We start from the raw sequence: 17,916 nt of genomic DNA, 5'->3' as shown, positions 1-17,916 counted from the left end.
AAACATAAACTAGCCACATCAAACCTCTCCCCTTGATACTCGTACAGAACACCTTTAAGTGAAGTAAAACCTTACAGCCACTCCCCCATCCGTACAAGAACCAGTGCACCCATACATTCATCACCAATACACAGAGTAGACCATATTCACAGATCAAGCAAAATAAACACTAGTTTCAGGTAACAAGGACCCCAAAGATCGAACATTCTCGCTATATTTCTTTAATATTTCACTCAAAATGACCATTTAATGCGGATGCCAGCTGCGATGTTTTTAGGGAGCTACAACATCGATTAGTTGTTTACTAATTCTCAACCAAATCTTAAATTGGACTTTTAGACAGATGTGTCCAATAGTGGTCAAACAGTTAGGTCGCAAGTGGAACAAAGTCTTGGTCTAGTTACCTGACACACATGTATCTATTCTTTGTCCCCACAGAAGGTAAGTGATCTCATGGATAGGAAAACAAGTATAACAAGTCTGAAGGCCACCTACTATTCCACCAATTTAATATCCAAGGTTCCATGTCATGCTATACTTCAGTACAGACTTAACATTGTCACACTATGATCGCTCTGAAAACCCAGGCCCAAGACAACAATCTTGCTGCATCACAACAATCGTTCACAAACTTGATACATTTGTAAACTTTGGCTGCTCTTCAAATCTTTAACAAATTGTAAGATAAGCTTTTCGTTAAGGAAAGAGAAAGATACATGTATGAACAAGTTCTGTATTAGTTTCCTTATTCATCCATATATTGTTATCCTTCCTTACTGCTCCAACTTCTAAATGCCTCTCAAAGAAGTTATGCTTTTCTTTAAACTGGTTTTCAGGTCTAAACCCCAAACATGAAACTAGAATAACAAAATCATTTGAACATATTTGGTTCGTGCAGATAAAATATTTCATTCTTAAAAGATAAGATCAAAATGATACTTCACAGTTAAAATATTTCTGTTGTAAAATGAAATGTGAAAATAATATCTTTACAAATATGACAAATAATCACTGAACAATTATAGGTCCTGTGAGCACATTTGATATTTTACTAAAGGGAGGTAACTCTGTTTCCACACCTGCCAACACCATAAACATGTAATACAGTAATAACTTGTATCACCAGTATGACAGGATTGATAAATATGGCACAAACTTCAGGCAACCGTTTGGGAAGGAAAACAACCTGGCCTCTGAGAAAGACGTGATAAAAATACAAAGTAATGAGAGTAATGAACATAACCCGATGACATCTCACTCCCATAAATGATCAAAAGCAGCATGGATTTTTTGCATCATGTTTGAAAAGATAAAATGTAAAAATAAGCTTTAAATTACACTACCTGAGGAATTTCATGAACCAAGAAATATAACAGAACTGTCAGTGAAACCTGCTTCAAAAACTCCCCAACAAACTTATCCAGCATTGATATATCTGTCCTGAAGACTGGTCATGTACACTTGGTATCGGTCACGAACAGTCTGCATGATTGTCACGAAATTTTGAAAATATTCGCTCCTTTGTTCTTCCGTTGTTTGAGCAAAATATCCTGGAACAAGAACCAGCGCCATGATAAACGCGAGGCGTAACAGTGCGATAAAAGTCTCCGAAAGAAATATGACAAGAGCACATGTCCACTCTATCACAGCACCTAGCACAACGCAGGGAATCAGTGCTGTGTAGTAAGTCACCAACGTCACCGAGACGATCATTCCGAAAAAGATGTCCCACAATGCCAAGAGAACTTCCAGAATGCACTGCCCGACACAGACGAGCGGCCGACAGATGACCAGCAGGAGACAACACAGGGTCTCGCGGACGATGTCCTTGCATAGGCTGGTGATGGGGAAGACACAGTTGTGGAAGAGACCGACCGGGTTCTGGAGATCCTTGATGAGGAGGGAGGCGAGCAGGATGAGGATCAGGAGGGTAAAGAGCTGGACGTCCGGGCCCAGATTGAACCAAGACAGCAGCATGGTGGCTGCAAAAACAATTAGTAATACTTAGTAAAGTATCCACCCAACTGATCTACCTCCTGGGTGAGAGTTTCATGGCTTTCACAAGATTTATTGTCACATGCAAATGTTCCACTGAACAAACTTCAAAAACTTTGATGAGAGATTATAGACTACAACTTAAGCTAAAATGCATGCTAATCAACCTGTTATACTCAGCCCACGAGTGTACAGTACCTGGCAATCTCCGGATCCTCCGCGCCACCTGGACAATATTCGGTAACTGGTACCTCTCCGCAGCCTGCTCCAGTTCTGAAACACAGGCCCAAGTCAATGAATGATGGGTGAAGCTGTGGTCATTCCAATTCTGTCACAGTGTGCCCTGTAGAGCATTGGCAAACCAATGATTGTCACACCCCTGTGTTTATGCCTTACCTCACACACACCTGTTTATATCTTACCTCTCACACACCTGTGTTTATATATTACCTCTCACACACCTGTGTTTATATATTACCTCACACACACCTGTTTATTCAGAGCTCCAGATAAGATTTAGCTCATGTGGGTACTGTACCCAATGTATTGTTTTGGAGTGGGTATCATGAATGTTGAGTGGGTATTTCATTTTCTGTTACCCAGGCCTACCATACAAACGGTGAACAAATCATCAAAACTGATCTCATATACACCAAAACAGAACAAAATCACCAAAACTGCAACCATATCCTCTAAAACCGAAACAATACATCTGTAATGGAAGACAAATCGTTTGAAATGGAAACAAAACTCGCGTATCAGCTACAAGAGCGCGCGAGAACAGTCGCCGAGCGTACAGAACGGCATTCATAGCATCCCAACACGGCAGTCATAGCATCCCGAAACAGCATACAAATCGTCAAAGATGGCGGCGAGGGGAGACGAATAGGCTTTGGTACACAATTTTTTTCGTCACTATGAGTCTAATCTTGAAAATTTGATATCGGGATGTAGTGCATAAACCCCCTATTGTAGTAAGCTTCAAACTTATGTCCATACTTCTCAGTGTCAGGCTTGCAATTCTACACAATGTGGTCCCTCGTTCGACCGAATAGGATTTCTTGTCAACATGCCGTGGTCCTGTTTCTCTTCAGTTTTGTATATAAAGTGTTCATAGCGTCACATTCAACATTACTATATTTTAGTGATTTAAAAAGTTTACAAAAACTTTGTTCATTCTCCGTGAATTGCATATATTATATAAGTGATCATTTTTAAAGTGTACGAGTGCAAACTCAATCCACTGATTAGGGCAGGGATTTCTGTTTCAAGTCCACAGGAGGCGACTTCTTGAGACTTACAATAACAAAGACGGATGCGTGTTTGTACCTCAAGTTAAGCTTTATTTTTTGTTAAATGATGTAAAATGTTTGGGATTGCATGGAATACTTTGAAGTACATGGAAAGATAAAATTGCAGAATGATAAAATCTTCCTGACACACAATTCACAGTTGAAATTATAAGCAAGTTCATGTTTGCTTCTCTGATGAGAACGCAATGTTACCCGATTTTTGAACCTCTCTTTATATGGCATACACTCAAACGTTGGAATTTTCGGAAGGTTCGGTATCATAGAGATATCTGAAAGAAATATATTCACTGAATGACTTCATAAAAGTAAGATGAAACTAGAAGATCTTCGTCTGAGAACATTACCATACATGCAGTGTGAAGAGGTGGCATACACACATACAAACTAAGAAGAATATGTCAGATGACGAGAGGACTGACACGTCTCTCCCAGGAATCTGTGAATACAAGTTTGAGAAATTAAAAAAAAGGCAGTTTGGGAAGTCAAAGTAGAAATGATCACTTAGATATGCAATTCACGGAGAATGATCACAAATGGCTAGTCAACCTACTAAACGCAAGCGCTACGCAATGACAGCCAAGGCAAAGAAAGAGATATGTCTTTACAAAGAACAAAATCCCAAAGTAAGCTTTGATAACATAAGCAAACATTTTGGACCAGTATTTGGACATGTGATTGGAAAGTCGACGATCGACAAAGGAGCGGCACCCAGTGTAAGCAGTCCTCAATGAAAGACTTTTTTCAAAACTGAATAATTGTAAAGGTATGATTGTGATGCTGTTTTTGAATGTCTATACATGTACAATAAACGCTTGATGATCATAAACGTTTTGGATTTTCCTTGAGGTGTATGAAAACCAAAAATCCAGATATCCGGATATTCAATTATCCGGACGATTTACGTAAAAACTGAGGTCTCACTGTATTATGTCATTGAGTAAGTTTACTAAGCAGGTATGTTCTGCTTTATGTCAAACCAACTTAAATATAATGGAAATGATTTCATAAAAATCACTCCTCCTGTACTGACAGTACAACACTAGTCCTATACAAACAGTACAACTATTCAAACTTGTATTCTGTATAAAGGCCAAAGGCCCAAGTACAAAAACTCACAAAATAATAATGAAGGTGACAAAATGATTAGATACACCTTTTAAGCACATCTTAACCTTAAAGCTTCTTTTACAAATTTTGCTAGGTTAATTAGGATATTCACTTTGTCACAACTTAATAACATGTTAAATTTTATCAATAGAGGGATGTTTCCAGACATTTTCAGGAATATACTTTTGTCTTAAAATGGAATAAACTTTACATATTAACAGAAAATGGTATTCATCTTCTATACATCCATTCATACATAAATTACAAAATCGTTCATTGCGAACAATACCACAACGTCTACCAACGTTTATCATTAAAGGCAATTCCCCAGATCTTAGCAAAAATAAAAGCCTTCTATATTCGCGATCCTTTAGAGTGGATAAAAAATATTCAACTGTCAATAGAGATTTATGTTCTTGATAGAAACATAACTTGTTTGATTCACAAACTTTAGAAAACCAATCTTGTTGGTGGCAATCTTTAACCCTTTGCACAAACTTACTAAGAAATAATTTTCTGAGTATAATTGATATTTTATACTTATCCTGACTCATGCTTATTGCTTGGCTCCTTCCTCTTGCGAACTTAGTGGAACACTTGTATTACCAGACGTAAAATCACTACTCACCAGAGTTGTCTCTATTTCCGTTTTGGCAGGAAACCGTGTCGCCACCGTTCTCCCATGCTTCACTCTCTCCTGATTATGAGCCCGACACTAGAATTTGCAGGGAAATCCAAAGTGTCTAGTGGGGAGGTTGGGAGGGCTTACCTCATGAGTCAGGATAAGTATAAAATATCAATTTTACTCAGAAAATTACATATTTTTCCTTATCCTGACTCATGCTTATTGCTTGTAGAATCCGACGGATTGGCGGCAGGCTGTTACTTTGGATTTCATGTATGATGTAGTGATTTACGTCATCCATACCCCCCCTATGGGAACTTCGTATTGGCACTGTAGGTAACTGCTAATCTCTGCTGCTGCTGCGACCTTGTCCTTCCAGCTGCCTTTTGATGGGGGGACCACAATAGTTAACTTTTGGTCCTTTCTTCTGTTAACATTTTATGTGCATTTTTGTGACTCCATTTCTTGATGCAAGCACCAAGTGGAGAAGCGACCCTTTTCTGTACAAGTATCCCTACAAGTACTGGGTCATATCACTTATGCTAGTCGTTAGACGTGCATTGAGACTTAAGCAGAACTCTGCTGAGTGTAGGCTTTGTAAGTCATGTGATAAAAGGGCGAGACTCTGTCTCAGCGCCTTTGTGGGACTGTCAATTGTTGTGCTACAACAAGTGGGCCGAAATGGTGAATGTCAGAGCCGTCCTCAGTGGCGATGTCCCTCAGGTAGTGGTTGGCAAACACCATGTCCCATTTCCAGAAGCAGCCCTCCATTATCGTCCTGATAGAGCGATTCCCATGTAGAGCGGCGTTGATACCAGAGCTCTAACTTCATGTGGGTTGGAGGCTCTTGGAGGATCAAGTCCTGCTGCTTTGTAGGCCCATAGTATGACAGTTCTGATCCAGCTTGATATCTTAGTGCGGAAGACCTCTGTCTGTGTCGCTGTCGATATCGAGACGAAAAGACGCTTGAATTTCTATCTCCTGGACCTGGATCGTTGTAGGTAGACTTTCAATGCTCTCACTGGGCACAAGGATAGGACCTGCATATCCTGTGGTCCAAGGACTGATGATAGTGTTGGGACGTGGAACTGTCTGTCTGGATGACCTGGAAGTTGATTCTTTGCTATGAAGTCCCATCTCAGTCCCATATGCACGATGTTTTGATTTGCATCAAATCGTGTTCTTCTCGAAGTCCAGAGCATGTATTTCTGACATCCTTGCTGCTGTTGCTAAGGTTATCAAGAACAGCGTCTTCTGCGTCAAGAACTCGAATGATGTTCTCTGTAATGGTTCGTAGATGTCACTAGTGAGATGTCGTAGAACTACGTTGAGGTCCCACGCCGGAGCTTTAAATCTCTGTTGTTGGTCCTCCAATTAAAAGGGCGTAGTAAGGCCAGTAAGGTAGGTATGTTGAGAGTGTTGACCCTTTTAACCGCTTCGTTTGTCTAGGTGACAAAGGTAGTCCGCCACTTGAGGATGTGTCGCTTTCATGGCTGTGAAGCCGGTCCTCGGAGCGTATGTCTTGAAGCGTCGCCACTTGTCGTCGTACAAGTTGCGTGTAGACTTGCGTAGAGCTAGTGTGACTGCTTTCGCTGCCCTGGCGGAATATCCTCTCTTGTTCAAGCATGCCTTGATACAGTCCACACGCGTAGCCGGAACACCTCTGGGTTGCCGTGCGCCTGCTTTGTGTGAGGATGTACTAGTAGATTCGTCCACTCTGGTAGTGGCAGTTGAGTCAGTCCTAGGTCTTGTATGAGAATAGGGAACCATATTCTCGCTGGCCAGTAAGGCGTGCCCTAAGTTGTTGTCTCTCGTCCGACTGATTTTCCGCAACACCCTCAGTATTAGAGCTGGTGGTGGAAACGCGTAAACGTTTAGTCCTTGCCAGGAGATGCTTAGCGTGTCCGTTGCCCATGCCCGTGGATCTGGTATTGGTGAGACGAATGTTATCAGTTGACCCTTGTGGCGAAGAGGTCTACTAATGGTGCTCCCATCGCTTGTATGATCTGCTTGAAGATCTCTGGATGTAGCAACCAGTCTGTTGAGAATGGCTGCGTTGGACAAGATAGTGCATCTGCTATCACATTCTTGGCTCTTGGAATGTGGCATGCTGTGATGTGGACATTCAGGTTGACTGTTATGCTGGCCAGTTGAAAGCAGAGGTCCAGAAGGTTCGCCGACCTTGTTGATCCTTCTGTGGATGTAGAACTCCACTGTGGAGGTGACTGTATGTACCGTCAGATGAGCATTCTTAAAAATGCTGGTCCAGTGGAGTATGGCGTTTATCACTGCTTTCATTTCAAGCATGTGGAAGTGCAGATCTTCTCTGCTATGGTCCATATCCCAGCTGACACATCATTGTCGAGGTGTGCTCCCCAATCTTGGAGAAATGCGTCCACATAGAGATGCGTCTTGTACTCCGGCTCTGCTAAATAGGTGCGTCTGCGACCCTCCGATCTCTGAGTCCACCATATTAGATATGGATTTAATCTGTCCAGGAGTCCGAAGGGGTCCGGATCGTCCAGTTGTACATTCACGAAGACCTGTAGTGGGCGTAGTTGTAGACTCCCTCTGCGTGTCATGTCTTGTGCTGATGTGAGAAGAACCAACAGACTCTGCCACTTCGTAGTAATAACGGAGAGAGTAGTGCTTGAGATACAAGGACTTGTATCTATATCCTACGATCTTGAAACCCTTGCCGTGTCCGTAAGGGAAATGAAGCGATGTCCGACTCTGTGACTGCCATCGTTGTAAAGTCTATATAAAGTCGTCTGGCTGCCGTCACCCAAAGGCCAGCCAACGTATGTTGCTGCAAGTCGTCTGATGAATCGTCTTCAATGATGACAGGGAAGGTCTCTAACCTCGTGAAGGCAGCCAAATCACGTAGGTCCCGTCTAACTGGACTGTAATTGAGGCCTTCCTCCCTCGCTGACAGGTTGTTGTCACTTGTAACCCATTTCTTGACCTGTAAACTACGTTTGACCTCTGCGCAGGGCGTTGTGTCTCGTGGTCCAATCAAAATATAGCATTTTGATTCCTTTGGCTTGCCGCGCTGTGACATCACCGGTGTAGCAGGAAAAAGGTCCTTGTAGAATCTAGTGTCGCCGTTGATATCTGATCACCTCTCGGTCTTGTCCGTAGCCTTCCGGAGTTACACGAGTGACCACGTGTATCGAGGGTTGCATGGTTAACGCGAGAAATATTTACCGATGTAGGTAGGATGTTTTCCTGGCTGCTGTGACTGTTACTTCAGTCCTGAAGATAATGCCGTCGCTCTTTATACAGATGATCAGCTGAAATCTTCACGTTGTCAGTGCTGCTCTTGTAGACTGCATACATCCATCTCAATGAAGCGTCGTAATTGCAGAATTAATGCTGAACTTTGTTGTAAATTCTACTCAGGGAATCGTTGACGAGTATGTAGTTTCCTAGCCTTAGCAAGGCTGCTGTTGAACCACGCCAGTGAGAATATCTGCAGATCTGTACGGAAGTGAAGATCTCTATATGGCCATGAGTCTTCTAAAGTAGATATATCAATCTATGTGAATCCCGTCCTGGATTCAGTCTGAAGATCCGTGCCGGTGATGAATTCAGACAAGAGTACCCCTCTTGAACTTTATTACATGTCCTTCAGTCTGTGTGCCGACGAAGATCTTTCCCTTCTAGGGTGACGCTAGGTCCAGTCCGCCCTCGTGTCCTGGTTGAATAACCTTGAAGATCTGCGTAGCGTGGAGTGTCTGTATGGCGCCTTGCGTGTAGGTAATTGTCTTGTAGTCCGGGATTGCCTTCCTGGCAATATATTCCTAAATGGTGATTCCCGTGATGATCTGCGAGGCGTCGTTGATGCCCTTGATGTAGGTAGTCGGCCTGAAGATCCTTTATTAGGCTTTTATTGACGGTCTCTGAAGATAGCGCCATCCTGCGCGCAGGTTGTAGACGACATGTTGCGTTCTGTTGAGAATCTAAGTACTGCGATGTCTCTGCGTTGTAGATGGCCTGTGCGAATGCCTTCGCGCAGGCTCGTTCGTGACGACATGTAGCGTTCTGTTGAGAATCTAAGTACTGAGGCGTCTCTGCGTTGTAGATGGCCTGCGCGATTGCCTTAGCGCAGGCGTGTTGACGGCATGTAGCGTTCTGCTGAGAATCTAAGTACTGCGGCGTCTCTGCATTGTAGATGGCCTGCGCGAAGGCGTGTTGACAGTATGTAGCATTCTGTTCAGAGGCTAAGTACTGCGATGACTCTGCGTTGTAGATGGCCTGCACGAAAGCCTTCGCGCTGGCTCGTCGACGTCTTGTAGAGGTGAGTGCTACTGCGCTGGGGATCTACGTGGAGACCTGCGTGGAAACCTGCGTGCGTGAAGACCTCCTTTTGGTTTCTCTTTTTCTGCTTGGAGATCGGCGTGGAGAAGAGCCCGGTGAACTGCGTCTGTAGGGTGACCTGCGCGGAGACCTGCGCGGAGATGAGCGACCCTTTATTCACGAATGCCTCGGTGAATCCCTCAACGATCTGCGTGATGTCTTGGAGGCTGTGTCCGACGTCCTTCGCGAGTGCCTTCGCGAATGCTGATCATCTGAGTACGCATCTGGGGATAGGCGAATCGTCCTTCGCGAGTGCCTTCTCGAATGCTGATCGTCTGAGTCCGTATCTGGGGATGGATGAGTCGTCCGTCGCGAGTGCCTTCGCGAATGCTGATCATCTGAGTCCGCATCTGGGGATAGGCGAGTCGTCCTTCGCGAGTGCCGTCGCGAATGTTGATCGTCCGAGTCCGCCTCTGGGGATGGGTGAGACGTCCTTCGCGAGTGCCTTCGCGAATGCTGATCGTCCGAGGCCGCATCTGGGGATGGGTGAGTCGTCCTTCGCGCAGGCTGGTTGACCTCTTGAAGCGTAGATCTGTTCTCAGACGTCACGTTGGTGGAGGGCCTCTCCGAAGCGTCGTCTGCGTTGGAACCTTCGCGAAGGCTCGGGTCCTCTCTGCGGGCTGGTTGTTGAACATGCGATGCCCTCTCCAGTGCGCAGCGCCTCTCCATCATCTCTATGATCTGTTGGGAAACTGCTGCATGAAGACCCCCAGGTTGAATGTCTGCGGTGATAGATGAGCTCCCCTCTCTGCGTTGGTAGCGATATGGTCCAGGGATCGCTCATCTGCCGTCAGTGTAGATACCTCGGACTGCATAGACAGCTGCGCTGAAGTCAACGTTGCTGAGACTGGCCTCTGCTTGCGGTGATGTATCTCTGGGATGACGAGCGGTTGCTCATCATAGAGTCCCTGTTCCGCCATCGGGACAATCTCGGCCGAGGAAGTCCTTGTAGTCTGCGCTGACTTCCCCGTAGAGGTGGTCGTCTTCCTCGGGATGTGTAGTCTTCTCTGGGTAGAGGATGGCTTCTTCATCTTAGGCTGCGACGATGGGATGTCCGGAGTAGCAGGCCTCTTCTTGGGGGTGGCAGACAACGTCCCACGCCTGTCCCCCGAGGAATTCTCCGGCGCATCACCAGACGGCAAGGGGGTCGTCTGACATCAGTTGACTCGAGAGGGACTCAGCCGGCGTATCTATGACTGACAAAGCCATCTCGACATGTCTGCAGCACCTCTAAGGACGCAAAGAAATTATTTATTAAATGCAAAATTAGTTAAATGCTGGCAATGAATACAGCGCGCGAGCTGGAAAAACATGTCTTAGTGCAGCTAGGGCACAGTTGATGCGGGTCAGCAGCAGAGAACCGAAGTCTACAACGAAAACAGGTTTCATGAAAATGTAAACAACTGAACAAACACGGACAAACCGTGAATAAACAGTGCTAAATACGACTAAATTTCCAACCATATTGTTGAAGGATACTAACTAAACCTCTATAAAGGTAGAATAGAGGATAATAACTAAGTAATAAAAAGATATAGTGCCGTATAGGAGACACAGGTGCTCTCCCAACCGTCCACTAGGGTGAAGAAGGAGAGAGTGAAGCGTGGGAGAACGGTGGCGCCACGGTTTCCCGCCAAAACGGAAATAGAGACAACTCTGGTGAGTAGTGATTTTACGTTGGTTTATTGAAGGGAGCTTCAATTGGAGATACAAGTGTTCCACTAAGTTCGCAAGAGGAAGGAGACAAGCAATAAGCATGAGTCAGGATAAGGAAAAATAAGAACAATTACCAACTTCCTGAGAGATCCAAACAAATCCAAAACCATAAGAGAACAGTAATATTTTAACCTTTGAAGCCCATGTAACACGATTGCAGTCATCTAAAGATTTACACAGAAGATAGCTTTGCTTAGAATATCTATGATTAGGCATTGATACCAACTTTAACCAATACTGAATACATCTTTTATGACAATCAACAAATAAGAAATATTCTGAAACTTACGCTCTAATTGTTTAACGGATACTAGGGCTTTTGATGCTTTTTGAACAAGAACTTCAATACCCTTTGACCAACATAACCTGTTAGAAAATGTTAACCCAAGATAATTATAATAGGTCGATGTCTTAATAGTTTTATTGCCAAACATCCATTTTTCAGAAAGCCGTAACTTGCCATCATTTCTAAATACTAAAATTTCAGTCTTATCTAAATTGACATCCAAACCCCATTTGATACCTAACTGCTCCAATACATCTATTTTTCTCTTTAGACCAATCACACTATCATCAAACAAACACAGATCATCAGCATAAAATAAAGATAAAATATCACGAAACTCTTGACCAACAAATGTACCTCGGACATTCGATTCCTGTAACATAGTTTCCAACTCAACAACAAAAAGAGAGAACAGCAAAGGACTTAAAATACACCCCTGTTTTACGCCACTTAAAGTATCAAAATAATAAGAAATGGAACTATTTGACAGTTTAACAGCAGATTTAACTTTGGAGTACATGTCCAATAATACTGTAAATATTCTACCATGAATACCTTTATTTAAAACTGAGAACCACAATAATTTGCGATTAATGGAATCAAATGCCTTTCTGAAATCAACGAATAAACAATCAAAATGACCATTAGTTTTCGAGAGATACTTTTGGACCAGACACTGTAAACTGAAAATATTATCAACAGTGCTATATCCAGCACGGAATCCAGCCTGAGACTCAGGAATCTTGTCATACTGATGACAAAAACTTATCAACCTCTTGTTTAATATAAACGTGAATAATTTTCCCATGACATCACTAAGCGTTATCCCTCTATAATTATTAACCTCTGTCTTCTTGCCTTTCTTGTGAAGCGGTAAAACCAGTCCATTAGCCCATTCTATAGGGAAATTACCACTGTTCAAAATATTATTAAACAGTGCATGAAAAAATGGCAATAGTTCAGTTTTACAACATTTTTATCATTTCTGGAGTTACTGCATCAGGACCAGGAGCTTTACCGTCCTTCAGATTGTCAATGGCATCAACACTTTCATTATGCTTGATTTCACAGTTCAGAGTATTATTAATGGTATCATTATTGCATGCACAGCAATTATGTTCATCGTGATTTTCAAGAAATTTACTGGCTTCTCTGACATGGTCTTGATCCGTATTCTCATCACTTATATTCATCACTTTTTTTAAGTAATCGACCCACTGTGTTGCCGATATAGAGTTGATATCAGTTGATTTATCCGTTGTTAGGCGTTTAACTTGGCTCCAAAATGACTTTGAGTTCTTAGAATTAGACGATAACAGGTTCACCATATTTTCCTCATACAACAGTACAACTTGATAGCAATCGATGTCTTTTTATTACGCTAAGCGATTTTTATAAATATATTCCGTACGCATTTGTTTTAAACTTTTTGCGCACCTAACATTTTAAATGCGTAATTGGTACGCAACAATTATTATTCAATGCCTACTTGGAAATTTTCTATGTGTATTTTACCCTCGGATACAGCACAGCTTATCTTACCTCTCACACCCTGTGTTTATATCTTACCTCTCACACACCTGTGTTTTTATCTTACCTCTCACACACCTCTGTTCATATCTTACCTCTCACACACCTGAGTTCATATCTTACCTCTCCTCTCACACACCTGTGTTCATATCTTACCTCTCACACACCTGTGTTCATATCTTACCTCTCACACACCTGTGTTTAAACCTTACCTCACACACACCTCTTCTTACCTTACCTCTCACACACCTGTGCTTATACCTTACCTCTCACACACCTGTGTTTATACCTTACCTCACACACACCTGTGTTTATACCTTACCTCACACACACACCTGTGTTTATATCTTACCTCACACAAACCTGTGCTTATACCTTACCTCTCACACACCTTTGTTTATACCTTACCTCAAACACACCTCTTCTTACCTTACCTCTCACACACCTGTGCTTATACCTTACCTCTCACACACACCTGTGTTTATACCTTACCTCTCACACACCTGTGTTTATACCTTACCTCACACACACATCTTCTTTACCTTACCTCTCACACACATGTGCTTATACCTTACCTCTCACACACCTGTGTTTATACCTTACCTCTCACACACCTGTGTTTATACCTTACCTCTCACACACCTGTGTTCATATCTTACCTCTCACATACCTCTACTTACCTGTGACACTGGTGGGGATTTCTGCAGCGAGGTCATGCACACTACGTGTGAGAGTGAACCACTGCTGGTAGAAGAAATTCACAATCCGGGCCCCGACAGAAGAATGGTGTATGGAAACTGAAATCATGGATACATAGTCATTACATGAAGATCCACAAGAGTCAGTAACAGTTTCCAGTCTCAACATCTCATTAAAATTAAACTTAGTCCTCACAAATACTGAACAACGAGCAGAGGACACCCCATTAATGGTCATTACGTCATGACACCACGTCACGTCAATGACAATTCATCCAACCTATCAGAGTGTCACTTACCAAATATAGACACTGACAGTCAGGATACGTTTACTTATTATATAACCTCAAAAATGTTTACATGGTGTATTCTGAACAATAGTTTTACAACTGATTTCAAAACTTATGTCCCTCGAGAAATACGCCCCCTCTCTGGAATAAAAGATATTATGGCACTAATTTTCGAACTTAATCTTGACTAACATCATGTAACTTCTGAGAATGTTAGTTGTCATTCAGGCACTGTCTACAGCTCTATATATAGGGCGGTGGGGTAGCCTAGTGGTTAAAGCATTCATTTGTCATGCCAAACACACGGGTTCGATTCCTAACATGTGTACAATGAATCCCCTGACCAGTAAACTAGCCATTAAATTTGATGAATATTCACGAACAAAGATGCACTCAACAGCCTAAAGCTATGAACATTGAATTCATAGTTTCGTATTTATTTATCATCACAATGGTAAATATCACTGTAACCTGTCTATGAATAAAGTATAAATCAATTGTGAATGTAATGAGATATACTGATAAATAGTTGTTGTATAAATAAACAGAATAATTACATTAACATTAATTAGAAAAAATCTGGGGAAAAACCCTTAAAATTGGTGATTACAATAAAAATGTAAATATTTCAACTATAATTGATAATCGTTCACCACAAGTCCTCCGATAATCGACAGTGCTTTCCGATTCCCAACACTAGTACTCACTGTTGCCATCATCGATGCGAAGGGTCTGAATGGAGAGGATGGATGTACGACACTGGGGGCACATGCCGTGTGCTCCGCCCCTGCTGTTGGAGTACCACTGGTTGATGCAGAGGTTGCAGAACACGTGGCCGCAGGGGATGCAGGCGGCAGGAGAGTTGAAGGGGTCGAGACATATGGAACAGTTGTTGGGGCTCGAGCTGCTGGATGTCGTCATATCGCATCATGTGGACCTGTCAACACACTGGAGTGAGTGAGTGAGTCGGGTCAGACAAGCATCATGTGGATCTGTCAACACACTGGAGTGAGTCAGGCCAGATGAGCATCATGTGGATCTGTCAACACACTGGAGTGAGTCAGGCCAGACAAGCATCATGTGGATCTGTCAACACACTGGAGTGAGTCAGGCCAGATGATTCGACCTCTCTAACTAATGTCTCACTTGTCTGACTAACAATGTGCTTGTCATCTAATGAGTGAGAGAGTTTAGTTTTACGCCGCACTCAGCAATATTCCAGCTATATGCAGGCAGTCTGTTATTAATCGAGTCTGGACCAGTCAATCCAGTGATCAACAGCATGAGCATCGATCTACGCAATTGGGAACCGATGACATGTGTCAACCAAGTCAGCAAGCCTGACCACCCGATCCCGTTAGTCACCTCTTACAACAAGCATGGGTTACTGAAGACCAATTCTAACCTGGACCTTGGTTGTCATTTAATGTGCATGAGTGCGTGTTTGTGTGCATGACTGTGTGTAGAAGCTGGAAACATGTCAATTCTATATTTCTAGCCCACAAATACACAATGCCTAATTTTAATGACATATACACTTTTCAGACATTGTATCAGACTTCAGTCGCAGGTCGGGTAACAACAAACAGGCATTGGGAAAGGCAGGGGCCATGGGCCATTTTGCACATTAGAATAAAAAATGGCCCATTAAAATTTTGAAGTTTACTATTGATACAAGGGCAGTTGCATGACATCTCCTGTCATGCTGTACCTGGGGACTGGACCCCCAGACTGCAGTCATCTGGACACCCAATCTATCAGAACACACAGGCAATATGTGGTGTTGGGTGACAGCTGTCTCATGGCGCAGTTAGATTGTGATTCAAGCCCTGACCAGACCTATCTTCACCCAATATCGACTCATACCACTCAGCAATATTCAAACAATATGTCAGAGCTACATTCATTAGCATGATGAGAATCAATCCACACACCATGATTTGATGAAAAGTATTCAACTAAGTCACCAAGTCTCAACCTAAATTGGGATTCTGCGTTCAAATTCAAGCAAAATTTGTAACATTTGCAGAACAATTCAAATCAAATGTCCTGTTTCTACATGTTTAAAAACCAAAGGAAATAATGTTCACCTCCAAATAAACACACCAAAAAAAATCCACTTATCATAAATAACAGACAGATTTTGTTAATGACTATTTCCTTGACTGCCTAAGTCTGGCCTAAAGAAGCACCTGTTTCACACAATCACCGATAGTTGTTAATCTGTTTAGTTGAATGCGCTTAGAGAAAGCCTGTGTGGCGTGGAGTTTAGTACCACATTAGTGTCCTTCTTATTACACATATCTGACACCACCATGACCTAAATTTCTTGGATTACCAACACTGTATACAAAGTGCTGGCAAGGACATTATTTTCTTGTCGCTTGAGACACTGACTCCACTATTATGTCCTTGTTTCATTATACCTTGATGAACAGTATTAACTTTCAGTTTCAAGTGTTTTTTATGGGGGTGAAACAAATATAAAATACACAAATTTGTAAACAATGCCCTTTAAACACTTCTTTCATACATTGTTAATTAGACTTATTATTTCTGTCATTCTGGCATGGAGATAATGTATCTGTAAGTGTAGCTGAAGGAGTTGTTGTCGGCACGGGTACTACAGACATGTACCCCAGGTACCCTGGCCATAATGAGAATACAGAAACGTATCCTAGGACAATTCCATTCCCATTGTGTCGTATTCTTGATCAGAACTGTCATACTGTTGCATTAGATACATTTATAAGTAAGTAAGTAATGAAAAAAAAAAAAAAGTAACGGATATTTCGTGCTGATGAATACCACTCGGAATCAGTTGAACGGGAAAAAGTACATGCGGTTTCGATTTTGGATTGCGGAATATGGACTCGTTCGCCTTTTAGGGTACCGGCTACGTTTCTGTAATTTCACTTTGTTTAGGGTACATATCTGTATACAGAAACGTACCTGGGGTACGTATCTGTAGTACCTGTGCTGACAAGGACTCCTTCAGCGTAAGTGTAAGCAACTTAAATAATTAACCCTTTTTTCTTACTTCTTTGTTTTTCACAATGAGATCCAGATTTTATTCAGTAAAATGTGTTTCTCAGTAGCAACGATTCGTCTCCCAACTGTAACCAGGGAACATGTCTATTCGCCGAAATAAACACGTCACAGTAGTTTCAAAGTTACTAAGTTTGGCTCGAGACCACAGGGGCTTGTATTGATGAAAATAATACGTCCTGGGTCCTACAAGCGTACACTGATATCCATATACATATAAAGAATGTTTTGAGATGTACTTCTTTATATGTATATTATATGGATATCAGTGTACGCTTGTAGGACCCAGGACGTATTATTTTCAGCAATACAAGCCCCTGTGCTCGAGACAACATCGATCATCGAAACCACGCTATTCACACCAATTACAAGTTCAGGGCAATATATAAACATCAAAGGCATATTCCAGGAACCAACTATTAATTAAATATTATATAAATTAACCGATATAGCATTGAGGTAAAACCAGAGACCATATACCGATATGGTCTCTGGTAAAACGTAAAAAGCCACATTCTTGGAAAACGAGTATAGCAGCAATAGATAACGCCATATTGTTTTGTTTTTCGGAGAAGTCTGCACCAGTTGTGATATGTTCGAGTCTGACAAATATGAAACACTAAGTGATGATAAGTCATAACATGGGAGTTAGTCACACTTCTAACAAAAAACGCTGTCAAATAATGTCAGGTGACAAATCGATCAACAATTCTTAAAACAAAAACATCAACGATCTCTACCTAAAATGATATTTCAGGGTACATCCAGGGCATTTGAATATGATGAAAACATGGTTCTACTATTTGTTCACTTTCAATGAACCGTTTCTCTCACCGACCTCGAGTTTTTGCGTGGTATGTCAAAACTGCATCAACAAGCTCCAACCTCAGGTCTTGCCGGAAGTCTCGAAATCACGTGACAACAACAAAAATGTACTATTTATAGATGC

General features: G+C 42.2%; 1 protein-coding gene across 3 annotated transcripts; it reads right to left on the bottom strand.

The window, feature by feature from the left end:
- Positions 1-492: 492 nt before the first annotated feature.
- Positions 493-17,902, bottom strand: LOC124265801. 3 transcript variants are annotated; one of them, XM_046700635.1, is made up of 6 exons: positions 17,806-17,882; positions 14,953-15,005; positions 14,627-14,850; positions 13,612-13,728; positions 2,194-2,268; positions 493-1,982 (listed from the first exon to the last, which is right to left on the bottom strand). In XM_046700635.1, exons 3-6 carry the CDS (start codon positions 14,838-14,840, stop codon positions 1,417-1,419), a joined length of 972 nt encoding a protein of 323 aa, XP_046556591.1. In that variant the 5' UTR covers positions 14,841-14,850; positions 14,953-15,005; positions 17,806-17,882; the 3' UTR covers positions 493-1,416. The 3 variants fall into 3 exon arrangements, with proteins under 3 accessions (XP_046556591.1, XP_046556590.1, XP_046556589.1); XM_046700634.1 differs by having other exon boundaries at positions 14,953-15,016; positions 17,806-17,881; XM_046700633.1 differs by lacking the exon at positions 14,953-15,005 and having other exon boundaries at positions 14,627-14,856; positions 17,806-17,902.
- Positions 17,903-17,916: the final 14 nt, after the last annotated feature.

The sequence above is a fragment of the Haliotis rubra genome, unplaced genomic scaffold (assembly GCF_003918875.1).
Source record: "Haliotis rubra isolate DU_JTF1 unplaced genomic scaffold, ASM391887v1 Scf996, whole genome shotgun sequence".
Lineage (NCBI taxonomy): Eukaryota > Metazoa > Mollusca > Gastropoda > Lepetellida > Haliotidae > Haliotis > Haliotis rubra.
The sequence above is the reverse complement of the archived record's forward strand: the minus strand, read 5'-3'. Positions and strand labels throughout refer to the sequence as shown.

Coding starts and splice junctions, on each gene's coding strand:
- LOC124265801 (XM_046700633.1), bottom strand. CDS start 14,840: ATGACGACATCCAGCAGCTCGAGCCCCAACAACTGTTCCATATGTCTC. Junction 13,729..14,626: donor TCGCATCGATGATGGCAACA/GTGAGTACTAGT, acceptor CCATGATTTCAG/TTTCCATACACCATTCTTCT. Junction 2,269..13,611: donor AATCCCCACCAGTGTCACAG/GTAAGTAGAGGT, acceptor CCTGTGTTTCAG/AACTGGAGCAGGCTGCGGAG.